The sequence below is a fragment of the Symphalangus syndactylus genome, chromosome 19 (assembly GCF_028878055.3).
Source record: "Symphalangus syndactylus isolate Jambi chromosome 19, NHGRI_mSymSyn1-v2.1_pri, whole genome shotgun sequence".
Classification (NCBI taxonomy): Eukaryota; Metazoa; Chordata; class Mammalia; order Primates; family Hylobatidae; genus Symphalangus; species Symphalangus syndactylus.
Genome location: NC_072434.2, coordinates 69,565,811 through 69,580,181, shown reverse-complemented (window position 1 = coordinate 69,580,181; position 14,371 = coordinate 69,565,811). Strand labels below are relative to the sequence as shown.

Genomic DNA, 14,371 nt, shown 5'->3' with positions numbered 1-14,371 from the left:
AACAAGTGGAAATGAGGTTCTCCAGAAAAGGCCTAGTGTTCTGTGTTGCTCATTAGGAGTGGCTCCCTATAGTTTGAAGGCCCACTATACTGACAGTGACATTAACAATGACTTGTGAAAACCGAGGAGTCTAACTAGGATTCTCCCTCCTGCTTGCATGTCCATTTTCCTTCAGCCCAAAAGTTAACTGTGCTGAAAAGCCTCCATTTACCCTTCCAGATCCCTCTTCACCCTTCTCCACCCTGCCCACAGCCCTGGCAGCCTCTGAACAATGCATCATCTGGCCTTCCTTGCCCTCTTGCTTCCCATTACATTAGGCCAACAGGAAGCATCAGCTGAAGACACAAGGATCTTATTAGGGTAGTTATTGCCCAGTTCCCTTCCTGCTACTGTGGCTTCACAATGTCTCTACCTCTCCACATGAGGCCCTAGCTCCTTCAGAAGACAGCCCCACCCACTATAGCTCCCATGAAGTTCTAGTAACAGCCTCCTGCCCTCACCCCTTCACACCCAGGGGTGGTAACAGCTTCATAGGTTGCTAGATCCTGGTGCCACATCATCCCTGTTGGTTTCTTAACCCTATACCTCCTCTGTAAATAGTCCCTTCACTAAACTTTCCTCAATTACCCCCTTTGCATGTGCGATCTGTTTTCTAACGGGACCCTAAAAGATACATGAGCCAAAGAGAGACCTGAAGGTTAGGTCCAGTTGCATTTCCTAAATACTCTGGATATATTCCAGCATGTAAAGGGATGGCCGATCAAAGTTTTCAACATTCTACACCATAGGGATTGGAATTAGTCTGGCCTAGAAAAGTTTCAAAGCAGGTAGTACTCGTTACTAGTTATTAAGCAGAGGTATTTTTTATAAAAAATCTTGGTAATGCTCCTGTAGACTATCTGGCTTTGGGCAATACAGCTTCTTAATGAATTCTCCAGAATGAATTATTTGCAAAGTGTGTCCCTAAGTAACTAAACGAAGCGACCTGCTGTATGGAGTTATTGTGTATAGCCAATTAAATCCTGCAAGGCATTTGCTGATTCAGTTTTTAGAAATAGGCATCAACAGTGGTTAAAATCAGTGTCTACTGAGGTCACACCTAGTTTATGACCAAAGAAAGGAAGAAAAAGCTGTATATCAGCATATATAATATCTTCTTTATTAAACAAACAAAACCCAACTCTACAGCAGGGAGGCATGCATCTGGGCTATTCAAAAGCAACTTAAAATCTTTTTTCGTTGTTGTTGAGGTGGAGTCTTGCTCTGTTGCCTAGGCTGCAGTGCAGTGGTGTGATCCTGGCTCACTGCAACCTCCACCCCCTGGGTTCAAGTGATCCTCCTGCCTCAGCCTCCCAAGTAGCTGGGATTACAGGTGTGCGCCACCACCACTGGCTCATTTTTGTATTTTTAGTAGAGACAGGGTTTCGCCATGTTGGCCAGGCTGGTCTCGAACTCCTAACCTCAGGTGATCCACCCGCCTTGGCCTCCCAAAGTGTTGGGATTACAGACATGAGCCACCGCATCCAGCCAAATCTTTTTTTTTTTTTTTTTTCTTTTTGAGACAGGGTCTCACTCTGTCATCCAGGCTGGAGCACAGTGGCACAATCACAGCTCACTGGAACCTTGACCTCTCAGGCTCATGTAATCCTCTCGCCTCAGCCTCCCAAGTAGCTGGGTGTGGTAGTGCATATCTGCAGTCCCAGCTAATTTTTTCATTTTGTAATAGAGACAGGGTTTCACCATATTGCCCAGGCTGGTCTCAAACTCCCAGCTCAAGCAATCAACCTGCCTCGGCCTACCAAAGTGCCGGGATTACAGGTGTGTGCCACTATGCCCGGCCTTAAACTCTTTAAAGGAAGAGAGGCTAAGGCCCAGCTGCCTTCCTTTGTTCAAAACAGATATAGGAGGCCATACTGAATCTTGAGGTAGTATTAAAAAGCAACAGTAACTGAGAATTTATGTTGAGTTTGTACAGCCTCACCAGTTCAGAGCGAATACTAAAGAGAGACTGCAAAGTCTTATATTTTCCTTAATAGATTACTTCACAGGAGAAGTATGTAAAAAATGATCAATAAAAATACACAAATATCCAAAACCCCATTGCTCCTCATCTAAAACACTGGACTGAGAAACACAGATTCCAAAATTCAAGGAAGAAAAACATAAAATTTAGATGAAATGTCTAATAAACTACAGTTGCTTTTTGTTTCTTTTGAGGCAGAGTTTCACTCTTGTTGCCCAGGCTGGAGTGCAATGGCGCAATCTTGGCTCACTGCAACCTCTGCCTCCTGGGTTCAAGTGATTCTCCTACCTCAGTCTCCCAAGTAGCTGGGATTATAGGCGTGCGCCACCACATCAGGCTAATTTTGTATTTTTAGTAGAGACGGGGTTTCACCATGTTGGTCAGGCTGGTCTCAAACTCCTGACCTCAAGTGATCTGCCTGCCTCAGCCTCCCAAAGTGCTGGGATTACAGGCATGAGCCACTACAGTCTTTTAATGATGAGGTCCTCCCAGTTTGAAAAATAAGAGCCAAAAAATGGTTGACAAGGAATATGTAGCCTAATTAATAATTTATTTTAGTTGTCAAACCTAGGCTAGTGACTCACCAGGGCTGGCACAAAATGTGCCCCCTTCCTCCAGCTGGCCTTCCTGTGGCCTTCCTCCAGCTGGGAATTTCCGGTGAGTTATGCTCCTGCTGCGTTCCCAGTACCTTCACCCTCTGAACACCTGCGCAGCTAGAGCTGCTGAGACCCTCACGTGGGCTTAGGCAGAGAGAAGAAGCCCACATGTGCTGCGCCAACCCTCACCACGGACAGAAACACATTAGCAGCCTCAGCCCCACCAATTCGTGCAAACTGGATTTAGTTTTGCTTCCGTGGGCTTGGTTTCTGGAAGTCCAGAAATGAGCCCTGGGCTTCTGTGGAGCCCCCTTGCTGTCCTTCCTGCTCCTTCTATGTTGATGTGGTGTGTGCAGCCAGGCTACATCCCCAGCCTCCCACCCAGTAGAGGACTGTCTCGCCATACCTGGAACACCTATCAGGGGCCCGACGCTCCACTTAGCTCTTGCCGACCCCTCTCCTAAGGGGCCTTAAGTCCCTTCTTCTTCCCTCACTTCCTTTCTTCCTACACTAATCGACTGGCTAGAGTCCAGCTGACAGCAAGCTGACTCACTGCTTGGAACAGACACTTCTGCCAATCAAACTTTCAATAGCACTTCCCTACCGCTAGGTCTGAGTCCTGCCTGCTAAACTCATCAAACCTGTTAGCTCTTGTGCACAGACCACTCCATAGCCTCTCTGGAATGCAGCCAGGTTATATTCCCCAACCTTATGTCCAGTCCCAGTCCAGGAATGTTAAAGTTACCCCAGTCCGCTATATAGATCTGCTTCCTTCCATCTGGTCATGCCTCTGGCCAGAAGCAGCACACAGGGAGGAAGGGTCTGGGTGAGGTCACAAGGCCCATTACCTGCCATCCCTCAAAACCCAGAAATCCCAGGTCGAAATCCCGGGCTAATATTCCTGCTTTGCAAGAATATCCAACAGGTCAATAATGTTATGAAAGTTTCTCACCCTCACTGGTTGGCTAGGGAGTGCGACAAGGGTGACAAGGAGATATCATTTTACATCTAACGGATTGAAAAAAATTTTGTGATAAGTTACTGTTGAGGAAGCAGGGAAAAAGGAGCCCCCACCCATGGCTGGTGAAAATGTGAACTGATAAAGCCTTTGGAAAGCAATCTAATAATATCTATTATTAACGAAAATACATATATCCTTCACTCAGCAATTCCCTGAGGATTTATCCCATTGAAATAGACATGACTAGATAAGAATATATGCCCAGGTACTGTCTGAGATCACAAAAAACTAGAAACACATAAAGTCCAATCAATAAGAGCATGATTGAATAAACAGTGACACATCTAAATCTGGAATATTACGCAGTTCTGAGTTAGACCTTTACCGATCAACTCAGAGGGACTCCCTGAGCCATTTTTCAGTGAGAAAAGCAAGATGCAGAGATGCAAAACCAAAATCAAGACACACTCTAAAAAGCATTAGTGTTTATGTAAGATTACATGAACACAAAGAAACAAATGAAGGATATACACCAGGCTGCTAACACCGGCAACCCTGAGGATGAAGGGGACAGTGACTGGAGGAAAGAGTTAAGCAATGACAGCAACAAAAACTACAACTTTTTTAAAGTGATGGTAAAGAAAACCAGAATGTGTGATGTAATCCCTTATCAATTATGTAAAATTACGCATGTGTGCCCGTAAAAAGACACATGAAAGTACAGTCACCAGAATGCTAACAGAGGTGACCACTACGTAGTTTCCTTATTCCTGCACTGCACAAGTGATGTTTTTTCCTATAACCAGGAAAATACTCCCCACACTATTTTACCTTGTTTTCTTTTTTATTTCCCTGCTTTTCTAACTCTATGGTCACTACAAACTCAATACTCCCCACTAAATTAACTATGTCATAGAAACAGCTGCCCACTACACTGGGCTCGATGTTCACTGGGGCTCGGGTGTGTGTGTGTGTGTGTGTGTGTGTGTGTGTGTGTGTGTGTCCGTGTCCCTCTTTCTGTCTCTCACTTTCACTCCAGCCCACCATCTACTGGAAAACTGAGCCTCCCCATGTGAACAACCACACAGAAAACTGAGGCCTTGCTCCAAAAGACCCCACCAAGCCAGTGTCTACACTGAGCACCTGGGCTCTGTACTTACCTCATTTTCCCTTGCCCAAGGAGTCCAGATCTTTACCTTGGGAGAAGCTTTGCCTGAATTCCAGCAGCAACAACAACAGGGGGCTCCATCAGACAGCCAAGGAGTCTTCTCCCCCGTCATCCTCTCAGGAGCTGGGTTCTGATGAATCTTTGCCGACTTTTACTCCCAAAAAGAGAGTTTATAAAGCCTCTAAATCCTCGCGCCCATACAAAGCCGTTTATGAACAGCATGCCAATTTGCTAAAACAACTTTTGTTGTTGCGGGTGTTTAAATTGGAGCAGTCCTTCCCTCCACTGCCCACCCCTCTGCCCCCACCAAGTTTTGCCAACAAAACAGCCCCAAAGTCCCAGAGCCAAAAACAGAACTAAACACAAGGTCAGCCAGGTCAGGGGCTGCTATCCTGTGTGAGGGAACAAAGCCAGGCGCTTGGCTCTGGTGTTCATTTGCACATTCTTTTACATAAATTTGCATGTTGGCCTCCAGAAGCCTTACTCCAAGTATTAATATTTAAAATCAAATTGGTTAGTTTGTGCAACCTCCAGGAAGTATGCACTCAGCCTCCCTGCTTGATCGAGTCCAGAGAAACTTGTATCCCGTGGAAAAATGCTACTTAGGCAGAGAGCGCCCTGGCCCCATACTCTCAGTCTTCACAGTGGAGATTCCATCCTTAGCCCAGAATAGGTTATCCAGTCTCCCAAGCCACCCCTGAAGATGCTCCCCAGCCTCAAAAGCTAGTTAAGGGTGTGGTCAGTGTGGCCACGGGCCTGCTGTTGAAGAATTAGTCACTTTTAGGACACTTAGGTTGTGTATAATGCAGAACTCAGCTCTTGCACGTGACACACAACACTTCGTGCCTGAGGGAGAGCATTTTTGTACATAATTGTGCATAACACCTACCATCCTTGAAAGCGGAAACCACAGCTTGCTATTTCAAAGACCTCTAAGATTCCTGCTATTTCAGAGACCTCTAAGATTCTGTTAAGAACAACAATTTAGTGTAGTTGTCTTTCTGCCTGGCTGTTCAAGCTTGCATGCATTCTCTTCGATTTGGATTTACAACAGAGAGATTATACAAGCAGTGAAGAGCAAGCTAGACGCAAAGCAATAAAGCCATCCTCACAGGTGTAAATACTGCCCAGGCAGACCCTGCATTTGGTGGACTGGGCTGGAGAATGGATCATTTTGCAATTTACAGAGGAGGAACCTCTGTAAGGGATTTCTTTCCTTGGGCAAAGTTTTCCCCAAGTTTCTAGCTATCCAAATGAAGCCAAGTAGATTTCAAAAACCACTGTAGAGAGCCCTACTTGGGGGTTAGAGTTAAATATGGGATTCATAATTCATCCAATAAATTTAACTGAGCACCTATTGTGTAACAGGCTCTGTGCTGGAAATTAGGTATACATTATAGTATTAGTTCCTACTGCTGCTATAATAAATTTACACAAATTTAGGAATTTAAAGCAGCACAGTTTATTATCCTACAGCTCTGGAGGTCAGAAGTCCAAAATGGGTCTTGGAGGGCTAAAATCAAGGTGTCAGCAGGGCTTACTTCCTTCTGGAAGCCCTAGGGGAGAAGCCGTTTGCTTGCCTTTTCCAGCTTTCGGAGACCACTGGCATTTCCTGACCTCTGCTTCCAATGTCACATCTCTTCCTCTATCTCTCCTGCCTCCCTCTGTCACCTATAAAGACCTCTGTGATTACACTGGCTATACCCAGATAATCCAGGATAATCTCCCCATCTCGAGACCCTTGATTTAATCACCTTATATGGCAGAAGGGACTTTCCAGATGTAACAGTCACAGGTTCCAAGGATTAAGACATGAACATCTTTGGGGGTTCCTCAGTCTGCCTAGTGCAACTGGTGAGCCTCATAAATAAAGAAGGAGCCACCACTGATGGGCTGGCTGAAGAAGCCAGAGATTCAGAAAGGAAGAAATTCTAGTAACAAAAGGTGGTAGATTCTTCACAACTCAGTTTAGATAAATCATACCTTCTGGGTCTTCTATTTCCCTCTCTGATAAGGGGGATTTTGTAGTGGTAGTTGGAGCTCATGCTTGCAGCAGGGCTGAGAACCTCCTTTTGCTCTTGTCCCACCAGGAAGAAACAGTTACTAATCTGACTGCAGAACCAGACTAGATCTTGCTTACTGATGGGCAGGGTCACTGTGCACCAAGATATTCACAGGGCCTTACAGGTTGTTCCTTATGTCTACACCATCTTCAGAAGCATCATGGGGGGAAGTAATTGGGCCAAGGCAAAATCAGTATTCCAATATCCTTCTCTAACCTCGCCTCAATATGCAAACTCCCCAAGCCCAAACAGTGCACTTTGCTTCTAAATGACTCTGAAGAATGAAGATTGCCTATTACAGTACCTGGTACAAAACAGACATTTAATGTATGAGTAAATGAGCAGAAAATATTCTCCCTTTGTGCTCTTTTCTTTAGTAAACTCATCCCTTTCCACAGGTCCCATTACCATTTTTTTTCTTTTTTTCTTTTTTTTTTTTTCTGAGACAGAGTCTGGCTCTGTCACCCAGGCTAGAGTGCAGTGGCACGATCTCGGCTCACTGCAACCTCTGCCTCCTGGGTTCGAGCGATTCTCCTGCCTCAGCCTCCCTAGTAGCTGGGATTACAGGTACCCGCCACCACACCCAGCTAATTTTTGTATTTTAATAGAGACAGGGTTTCACCATGTTGGCCAGGCTGGTCTCAAACTCCTGACCTCAGGTGATCCACCCGCCTCGGGGTCTTGGTAAGAATCCCAAAGTGTTGGGATTACAGCGTGAGCCACCATGCCCGGCCGCCACTACCATTTCTAGCCTGCTTCACTCCTACCTGGACATGGCTGGTTCTTCACTCTCTCCCCAGCTCCAGATCCAGTTTCCATCCTAGATTCCTCCAGAATCTCAGCATGCCCGAAACAGAATTCATCAGTATATGTCTCCAAAAATTCCTGCCTGTTCCTGTAACCAGTACCCTAAGATAGAACAGTTCCAAAGCCTGGCTGAGTTTTAACTCTGTTCTTACCGACCTGCCACTATCTATCCAGCCGCCTGGCCCACCCAGTCCCTGTGCCTGCAGGCTCCTTATGCCGATCTGGGAACCATAGCTGCTGTCCTTCCCTCCCCTCTGCCCTGCTGGCTCCCAGCCCACCTTCTCTTCTCCCCTGTGCCAGCCAGCCACACATCCTTGGCTCTGTCCCAGCCTCTATGCTCTCCAGAAGTGGGGTTAACACACGTTCTCCCAAGTTTCCAGGCTTCACTTTCTCCACAGGGCCCTAACCCAGTTCACTGCTTTGGTTCTCATCATGAACATTTGGTCTCAGGTAATAATTTCCTGCCACAGCCTTGGCCACACAGAACCCAGTCCCTGGTAGTGACTGCTGTCCCAGCTTCTGCCCATCCCCAGTCTCTACCCTGACACCCAGGCCCAGGCAGGGGGGTGGTCAGACACTCCTGTTCCACCTCCATGGACAAGCAAGCCAGACTACTTCAGGGTTTTCCACAAGACACCCTCACTATTTGGTCTGAAGAATAAACTTTTTATCAGAGTAATCCAAGCCCCCTTTAATTATCAAGCCCAGAGAGGCACTGAAATGTGACTGTAGGATGGGCACAGTGGCTCATGCCTATAATTACGGCACTTCGGGAGGCCGAGGCAAGCGGATCACTTGAGGCCAGGAGTTCAAGACCAGCCTGGCCCGTCTCTACTAAAAATACAGAAGTGAGCTGGGTGTGGTGGCAGGTACCTGTAACCTCAGCCACTCAGGAGGCTGAGGCAGAAGAATCGCTTGAACCCAGGAGGTGGGAGGTTGCAGTGAGCCAAGACTGCACCACTGCACCCCGGCCTGCATGACAGAGCAAGACTCCGTCTCAAAAAAAAAAGTGACGGGGCCATGTGTGACAGCAGTCATGTCTCATTCCCCTCTTGAGCTAAATCATTTCCTCTTGAGGCCACGTGCTATATGGGCTCTAGGCTAACTGACACAAGATTGTCATAAAATGTCACACACGGGACACCAGCACTCATACTCTACAGTTCACCAGCGTAGGGCCAATCACTAACAAATGTTATTTCTGTCAACCGGTGAGAACTCCTGTCAAACAACTTTGTATCGGCTCAGCCTTGTCCCCTTTTGCCTTTAAAAACCTGTTTGTAATAGGCTGGACGCAGTGGCTTATGCCTGTAATCCCAGTACTTTAGGATGCCGAAGCAGGAGGGTTGCTTGAGTCCAGGAGTTGGAGACCAGCTTGGGTAACAGAGCAAGACCCTGTCTCTACAAAAAATACAAAAATTAGCTGGGCGTGGAGGCACACCCCTGTAGTCCCAGCTACTCGGGAGGTTAAGGTAGGAGGACTGCTAAAGCCCAGGAGGTTGAGGCCGCAGTGAGCCATGACTGTGCCACCGCACTCCAGCCTGGAAGCCAGAGTGAGACACTGTCTCAGAACAAAAACAAAAACAAACAAACAACATGCTTGTAACAAAGGCCAAAGGGAGCACTCCCCAAGGCAACTTGGAATTGTGTCCCGGCCAGCTGTCCTCAACCTTGGCTCAGATAAACTGTCTGTATCAACGTTGCCTCAGTTCTTTCTTTAGGTTGGCAGAACTAATCCCTCTGTCTTTCTCTTTATCTGTCAAAATGCTGTTAGACCCATATAAGTGTCACCTCTCTGTGATGTCTCCAATCAAACATGACCTTGAATTGAACCTCCACTGAAAACCTCTGCTGTCTTATGTTAGAGTTACTATCTTAGACCGTGAGACTCTGAGGACTGGGCCTTTATCTAACTCTTTATAACCCATATAATTATGTGCTTGTTGTGACTGATCAATGGGTGCACAATAAACATGAATATAATTAAACACAACTGGATTCCCTAAAGGGCTACCCAGCACAATGCCCAAAATAGCCTGCATACTGCCAAGGGGAAGAGATGATCTGATCTATAAATTAAACATGGGCCACGCTTCTCTACTGCATCTCCCCCACTGCTTCCTGCCCTTTGGCCATTTGGTCCTTATTAATTCCCTTGCAGCAAGATGGCCAGAGAAAGAAAATGTACTGCAACATAAATTCCTCCATGTTGTAGGGTGGGGAGTGGCAGTAGGGAGTGGTGGAAATGACTGGAGCTTGGATGTGCTTTTCTTTAGGTTTCTAGGCTCCAACAAATGTGAACATCCGCTGGCCACAATGAGTGCTGCACCTGCTGCCATAGCACAGCCTTCCGGGCTGAGCCTGCTCCACATGTTACCATGAATTGGAACAGGGGCTAAACCTCGCCACCCACCATATTTTGGAAATAAGCACATCAGGAGCACAAAGGGAGCGTCACCACGTGATGGGGAGCTGCACAGCCCTGCCTTCAGAGGGCTGAAAACGCTCGGCACCGCTGGCTCAGCATCTTCCACAGCACGCTCTGTAACAGGCGTGCAATCCAGTACAACGCTGAACAGAGGCGCAGGGGAAAGGAGGCCAAGCCAGGTCTCTCTGCCACTTCTTTGGGGATTGCCCTTCGAGAGGTGAGTGTACTGCCTCTTAGGGGCTGAGTCTCCTCTGCAGCACCAAGCAATGGCCAGACACCAAACAGGGCAAGATCCAAGAAAGTAACATAGGAGAGAGGGGGCGGAGCAGGGCAGTGGGGAAGTGGTGGGAGGAGAGAGAGAGAACTGATCAAATGTGGTAGGGAGAGGCACAAGGTAAGCATACAGTTTTTCCTTGGTAGAGACCTCACTCCCTCTTGTGTATTTCTGCATGTTTAAAACAAATAAAAGATGCCCAGCACTCAAAGAGAAGGCGAGCAGGGATTCACACCATTCGCCACTCCCAGTGGTGAGGCAGGCTCTATTGCCTTCCATTACCATCCTCACCCAGGGTGTGAAATGCTTCCACAGTCCTTAGTTGGCCACACAGAGATCTCAGCCACTACCTGCACGGGGTCTGTTAGCAGTACAGAAGCCACTGTCCTTCTCCAGTGCCCCCAGCTCAGAGGTGTATGCACTTGGCTGCTTACACTTAAGCAAGTTTCCAGCACTGGCATTTGCCTGAGCCTCTCTGGGTATCTCAGAAGACCTTTGAACTTGGAGGAGTCTTGAGCACCACTACTGTGCAAAACCTCAGCCCTCTAGTGGCAAGGGTTGAGCATTACAGCTTGGTGGAAGAAAAAAGTTGCTTGGCATACAGCAGTCAGGTATCTGTGGGATAAAGGACAGTCATCTGCTTGCAGCAGCCAGGAGAAATTTAAGAATGGATGAAAACAAAGCTGAAGGTATAAGGGTCATAGGGATGCTTTTTTGCTCCCTTGGTTTGTAGAATTTGTTTAATTCAACAAATACATCCCGCTGCATGCCAGGCAGCATATTAGAGCCAGACATCGCCTCGGACATCACCTGGTCCAACCCCACACTCCCCGATATCCTGTAGTCTAGCTCCATAGCTGCCACTTTGGATGGGGAATCATCCACTAGAGAGCTACAAAAAATACAAAAATTAGCTGGGCGTGGAGGCACACCCCTGTAGTCCCAGCTACTCAGGAGGTTAAGGTAGGAGGATTGCTAAAGCCCAGGAGGTCGAGGCCGCAGTGAGCCATGACTGTGCCACCGCACTCCAGCCTGGAAGCCAGAGTGAGACACTGTCTCAAAACAAAAACAAAAACAAACAACATGCTTGTAACAAAGGCTGAAGGGAGCACTCCCCGAGCCATTCAACACATCCGGTCACCAAGCATGCATTGAATGTGCAGGCCCTGCTGAGGTGCTGGAGCAACGGCTATGAACAAGCCCCACTCGGGCCCTGCCTTCATGAAGCTTTCAGTCTAAGAGGTCCCCAAGGTCACTTGGCCTCTACTACAATTCTAATACCCCACTAGATCCACCAGGGTTGCTGCCAACCCCCAACTTCCAGTCTCAGAAACGCCAGGATGGCCTCAACTGGTCTGAGCCACAGCAGTGAGACAGCCAGGCAGGAAGGGGTCCCCAGAGAAACTCCAGCCGACCTGCACACTGGGAGGAACGCACCCTGGGGTGGAGCCTTGGAAGTTCCCATCATGTGCAGCAGGAAGGAGCCCGGCCCCTCCTCTTCCTGGATAGAACCTGGGATTTCATCCATGAGGCAGGAAGCCTATACTAGAAGGACTCTCGTTCTGCTGAGTCCCTGTTCCCCCCTTTTTTCCTTTTTGCCCAATAAATCCCATTATTCTCACCCTTCAAATTGTCTGTGAGTGTAATCTTTTGTGGCTGTGTGACAAGGACCCCATCTTTAGCTGGACTAAGGAAAAGTCCCACAACAGGAGGGAGGCTGCCCGGCCTCCATGAAGGTCCAGGCTCTCTCCTCACACACCAGACCCACCACATCAGGCCTTGCCTTCATCACTCACTCACTGTCCCGCCAGGGTCTCTCCAGCCAAGCCGACTGGGCTGCGGGGCCAAAGCAGGCCAGCGTGGTGACACTAAACACCTCACTGCATTTTCCCTAGTTTCCTTAAATCTAGATGAGCCTCACGTAGACGTGACTGGAACCGATGTCCCAAAGATGCTGCAAATAAAATGCACTGTAGACACAGAAACCACTGTACTGCAGTGTAATTTCTCATACTACATTTGTTTTCTCTAGTGGACTACCATCTCCTTCAGAGCAGGCCTTGTTTTGTTTCTCCCTCTATTCCCAGGGCCCAGGATCCTTGGCAGGTATTTGATAGTTGTGAAATAAGCAGGTGCATTTGAGAACAGGAATACAAAGTGAATACCAAAGTGCATATACTCCAAACACACGCCTCGACCATCAGCAAGGCCATAGAAGGGCTGCAGATGTGTCCACACTGCCAGATCTTAGCTGGCTGACACAGGCAGAAATTGAGGACCCTTTAGGAATCTCAGAGGAGAACCACACCTTGGCCTGCATGCTCAGACACAATGCGCTCTCCTTTAGAGCTCTCTCCAGAGAGTTTACAGCTCAGAGCACCAACAGTTCACAGTGTCCCACCTGTTCCCCGTGCCTAGCTCTCTAGCATCTTACTTCGCAAGGCCAGGCTTTCGATGCAGAGATTCAAGACCCAGATATGTTTGGGTTTTCTTTCATAACAGCCTCTCTATGTGCAGTTCTAAGACAATGAGAAATCAGAAACACAAAGCATTCTCTTAAATAAAATAAAATAAAATCTCCACCTACAGAGCACAGAGAGCTTGAGTCACCCAGAATATATAGCAGAAAGGTGGAGGAGCACAGTGGTAAGGTGCCATGCTCTGGGGTCAGACTGCCTGGAATCAGTCCGGGCTCAGCCATTTACTACCTGTGCCTCCACTTCCTAATCTGAAAAACAGACACCATCATAGTAGCTACAGCCAGGTACGGTGGCTCACACTGACAGTCCCAGCACTTTAAGAGGCCAAGGCAAGTGGCCTTGCATTCAGGGTATTCACTAGTTTTACAAATACAACTCGAGTTTCCAAGGTGGGGGCCTGGGAGCATCAGGAAAGTTTTAGACATGGTTGCAAGCCATTGTCCCGATCCTAGATCCTATGACACAGATGCTAAGGAATCAGAACATGACAAAGAAAAAAGGAAGTGTGTTGTGGGTAGAGGCTGCATCCTCTGAGAGTTGGCCAATCTTCCTTTGAGAAGTGCACCAGTGCCCAAAATAGACCCTGGAATCCAGCTAGAGCTGCCTAGGCAGAGGCCACACCTGCAGCATTTGTGCTCTTAGCAATGGCGTCCACTCAGACACCAGGATGTAGATTTGTCCCAGGGCTGGTGGTTCCTGGCTTTCTTCAGGGTCTGGGCTGGGCTGGTGACTGGAATGGGAAGCAATGGCTGGAAGGTACAGACCAGACCCTGATTCTCCAGAAGAAGAGTTCTCTGGAGATGACCCCAGGGTGTTGCACCTGGGTGCCTGGGATGAAGAGGGCATCGGTGAATAAAAGTGGGGAATCCAAAGAGGCCAGGTGGGGAAGGATGGAGGGGAGGGTTCCCAGCCCGGTCACACATGTCAAGCTTAGGCACTGCTACCCGGGAATCGACTGGTGGGCAAGGAGGAGCATTCCCTCAGAAGGGAAACTTCTCTTCCCCTCCTCGGCAGGTGGGGCTAAACCTCTTGCTGCACAGCAGGTGCTGCACCTCAGGGCAGCAGCAGGGTAGTGCCGATGTATGCATGTATGCTGACGAGGCTTAGCCCAGGAATCTCCCCTGGGTCCCTCTGCTACCATGCCGAAGACTCCAATCACAGCGTCTTCACATCCCAATTATATTGAAAATGAACCTCAGAGTCCCTGAGGAATTGCACTTGCCTGATCAGAGAAGCAAATATAGCACATGCAAAGTAAAAGAATATGGTGTAATCTTTGCTGAATGTCAACTCTTTCCTGGAAACATATCACCTCCACACTTGCTCACAATCAAGTGCTCCTTCTTCCCTCACCTTTAGATCTGCTGCTTAGAACACAACAAGCAGCTGGCTTGCAGCCTGCCCCAAACAGCCCCTGCCCTTTAACGACCACTCAGCCATGTCTCAGGGGTGACACACACAAGGGGAATCTTGGCAGATGGTGGCAGAGATCCCTTGTTATCTCCCAAACATCTTATCTCTGGGTTTGGCTCTGCCATGACCCCCCACCAATTCACAACACAGCATCCAGG

At 48.0% G+C, this 14,371-nt stretch overlaps 1 protein-coding gene across 5 annotated transcripts in view; it reads right to left on the bottom strand.

Annotated features, from left to right (window-relative positions):
- The window catches only part of CNIH3 (cornichon family AMPA receptor auxiliary protein 3), a 323,021-nt gene that overhangs the window by 98,336 nt on the left and 210,314 nt on the right, over positions 1 to 14,371 (bottom strand). The window contains exon 1 of one of the 5 annotated variants that reach the window (XM_055233823.2): positions 4,777 to 4,885. The exons of the other annotated variants lie outside the window; for them this stretch is intronic. Coding sequence (XP_055089798.1) covers positions 4,777 to 4,860 — 84 coding nt within the window. The 5' untranslated portion in view covers positions 4,861 to 4,885. Of the gene's footprint in view, positions 1 to 4,776; positions 4,886 to 14,371 lie in introns of those variants that run through there. 5 annotated transcript variants of the gene reach the window in all.